The following is a 3683-nucleotide window of genomic DNA, read 5'->3' on the forward strand; positions in this document are numbered from 1 at the left end:
TCTACAGTTTGGCGACATGTTCAACCTTCTTGCAAAGGGTATTTTCTGGGTCTGGCCCAGGGCCTGGCCCGGGGCTCGCACCCCGGCATGAGGGACAAATGCGGGGCAGGAGCCTGGCCCTGGCAGCAGGCGGGGCCCTGGCCTGGGCGCCCTGCCTGAGCGCCGGAGGCCCGCCCGTTCCCGGTTCCGGCCGAGGAGGGAGGCCCACCGGCCGGCAGCGTTGCTGCCCTCCCCTCCCAGGAGCAGGGGAAGCACTCGGCGGAGGAAGCTGTGCAGCGTTTCCTTCCTTTCTCACCAGCCCCTGCGGAGGCCTTGGGACCTGGGCTTGGCGGTGGGACCCGCAGCTTCGGGTTGTGGGAAGGAGACCCCGCAGGCCTGCGGGGACCCCCAGGAGCCACTTAGGACTAGGGCTGGGACCCTGCTTGGGAATCCCCGGCCGAGGTACCCTGTGCGCACACACCCGGGCCACCCACACAATGGCTGAGCGAGCCCCGCAAGACAGCCCTGAGCAGTCCAGAGCCCCCACCCCCACCCCTCCCTGGGACTAAGGGAGTGCCGACCCTCCCACAGCCCCGGGCAGGGGAGGAAGAGGAGCGTCTCCTACTTCCTCTCGTCCTCGCAGCCCTCATGCTCCCTTTCATCAAAGGAGATGGCACGGAGCTGATGGCTTTGGGGCTTGGGCTCCCCAAGCGTCCCCTGTGCCTCCCAGACCTGAGCAGACCTGGAGGCAGGACAGGAATGGGGCCTCTCGGGTCCGTCTTGGGGCCAGCCCTTCCCTCCTGAGGGTCAGTGTGCACTCGCTTACTCTCACCCTCCTGCCTCTTCCTAATGAAATTTGGGAACGTGTCCAGTAAACACATTGACCTTGAAGAGTCAGGGCTGTGCAGGCCGCCCCAGGCAGACCCATTCTGTAAGTCAGCACAGTGGTGACTCTCAGACAGCCCCATGGCAGACCGGGGAGGTGTGAGCTGGGCCTTCTCACCCTCCAAATCCATGTAGATCCTTCAGTCGGGTTGGGGGCCGTCAGTGGGGAGTAGCACATCTGAGGGCCAGGGCTGCCTGTGAGCACTCCGGGGACCAGAGCATGAACCTGAGAATCAGACTCAGGTCCTGGTTCAGGCTCTCCTGAGCTGTGTGATGTTGGGCCAGCTGCTCAGCCTCTCTGAGCCTCAGGTGCCTCCTCTGTAACTGGTGCTGTTGGGAGGATGAACTGAGATAACACTTGGCAAGGTGCCCGGCCAGTCAGCAGCACCTGGTGCGGACGGTGGGGCACCCTGGGAAGGACCCACGGACCTGGTCCCTCACCCGGCGGGAGGAACCCTGGCCCTGGATAAAGAAAACGCTGGCAAACAGTGTCCTGGTCCAGTGGCGAGACCACTGGGCCATCCCCAGGGGGCCACACCTTCCGCTCTGCAGATGCAGCAGGCACCCTCTGGGATCGCTCACTCTCAGAGCCAGGCCGACACCCTGCCATCCCTGGCACTCAGATCAAAATCCAGTCCCCAGGAGTGTCTGTCCTTCATGGCTTATGGCCAGCCTCACCTCAGCTCAGCTTTCGGAACCAACTTACTTCGAAGAACAGGAGCCATTGCCAGGCCAGCTGGAAAATTCGGAACCACAGCCCCTCAGCACCCCATGCTGGCCGGTTGATGGCAAGGAGTGCTCCAGACTTGCCCAGCCCTCAGGCCCATTCCCTGCCACAGGTCAGTCAAGGAATTTCCTGGGGTGCCCAGTCCAGGCACGGGGGTGGGGGGTGGCCTCTTGAAGGGGATCCTGGCACCTCATTCAGCCTCACAACTGCCCAGCCTATAGATCACATTAGCCCATTTCACAGGTGAGTCACTGAGGTCCAGAGAGCCCCGCGCTGGCTGAGCTGGGCCCAGGGCCTCCCCCAAGCCCAGGCTCCTCCTTACCGTCGGTCGCTGCCGATGTCCTCAGCCTCTGACATCCAGACCCCAGGCAGCCCGGGGCTGTGTGGGTCAGAGAACTTGGGACCAGGGGCCTGGGCCGAGGCCCCCAGCAGCCCCCAGCCCAGGGGCCCCCCGAGGCTGAGCAGCAGTGTCAGGATCATCTTGGCAGTGGGCAGGCTCAGCCGTTGCCGGTGATTCCAGAAACTGCTTCAAGTGAAGGCTCAGAAGGAAGAGAAGGCTGGGACAACAAAGAAAGGAAGTGGCCTAGGCCGGCCCACCGGTGCGTCTGGTCCAGCCACACACACACACACACACACACACACACACACACTCCCCACCCCCCGCCAGAGGCAGTCAACAGCCCAGCTGGTTCCCGGCCTGAGAGGACTTGTGTCAGGGACCCTGAGGTTTGGGAGGCCCACGCGTGGTCGACAGTTACAGACATGAGCAGAGCAAGGACGATGGGCCAGGTACAGGTCACCAGGCGGGAACCCTGGGTGCCAGCAAAGGACAAATGTAGGGGGACTCGCCCCAGGGTGACCTGTCCTCCCCTGGTATGCAGTGACCTGTCCTCGCTGGAGGTAACACCCAGGTCTCAGTTGTGTTTCAGCTCCAGGCCCAGAGAGGCAGCAAAACCAGACAAGTGACAGCAAGGCTGCCCTCAGGACCACTGGATAGTGACCAATCAGTGGAGACCTAGCTGAAAGGACACGTCTGGAAACTGCTGGATCTTCTATTGAGACATTCCCCCTTGAGACCTTCCCCCGGGACCTTTCCTAAAACCTCACCCTTAGAGCCCCTCGGATGGAGGGCCCAGCGCCTCTCCCTCCCTCCTGGGAGCAGCGAGAGCCTTTCCCCTCTTCTTCCTCCCCCTCTTCACCTCTGCCTTCCTCACTCCCAAGCTCCAAGGGCCCTTCCTTTGCCTCTATAACTCATTTCTTAAGCCCATTTCATCTACGAATTACTTCTTCCACCTCTGTGATTTTATAAATAAATGTCCTCTTATAGTTTGGGTCTTGGCTCTGAATTCTTTCCGAGCCCAAACTCAAGTACCGAGGTTGCCAAACCCAGGCCCCATCGGACCCGACCTGGTGCCATTCCTGCTGCACAAGGAGGTTCCCCACTCGCCATGTCCCATGGAGTCAGGAGAGCACAGGGTCGAGGTGGGGCTACAAAAGGCCGTTGGTGAGTCTCAGGGAACCTGCTATGCATTCATGCTGGTGGCCAGCAAGTGGGGAGCACTTCACCCCTGCTCAGCGCCTGTCACCCTGGGGAGCCAGCAGGTGGGGAGAGGCTCAGGGGGGAAGGGAGCTGTCTGAGGGCCACAGTGTGTCACCAGAGGCCAGGGCCTGGGCAAGCCTTCGTGGGCCCCATCCCAGCTCCTCCATGTAACCGTGCCACAGCAGGACGGGGCTCCCTTCTGAGTGGCTGGGCAGCCCCGGCCGGTCTGGAAGGTTGGCCACTCTTGCCTGACAGGCCTGGGTGGCCCTGACCCCTACCCTACCTGGGTGCTGGGAGCAAAGGCTCCTCCCCTCATGGCCCAGATGTCGCAGACACAACAGCCCCAGGCCTGGGAGCACCTGGGCCAGGGTGGCCCTGCGGGGGTTAGGGCAGCAAGTGAATGAAAGGCAGTGATGGCTAAGGATGCATCCAGACCGCTGCAGCCCCTCTGCGGAAGGCAGGGCAGGAAAGGAGGTGAAGCCAGCCGGGGCCCAGGGACCTGGGACCCTGCTGCCAGCCTCTATTCTCCCCTCCCCTCCCCTCCCCTCCCCT

General features: G+C 62.6%; 1 protein-coding gene across 1 annotated transcript in view; it reads right to left on the minus strand.

The window, feature by feature from the left end:
- MMRN2 (multimerin 2) overlaps positions 1-2127 on the minus strand; it is a 21448-nt gene extending 19321 nt beyond the window's left edge. The window contains exon 1 of the mRNA XM_023763716.1: positions 1914-2127. Within this exon, the coding sequence (XP_023619484.1) occupies positions 1914-2071 (158 nt within the window). The 5' untranslated portion in view covers positions 2072-2127. The remainder of the gene's footprint in view (positions 1-1913) is intronic.
- Positions 2128-3683: the final 1556 nt, after the last annotated feature.

Source organism: Myotis lucifugus, unplaced genomic scaffold (assembly GCF_000147115.1).
Source record: "Myotis lucifugus unplaced genomic scaffold, Myoluc2.0 scaffold_298, whole genome shotgun sequence".
In the NCBI taxonomy this organism is placed as follows: Eukaryota; Metazoa; Chordata; class Mammalia; order Chiroptera; family Vespertilionidae; genus Myotis; species Myotis lucifugus.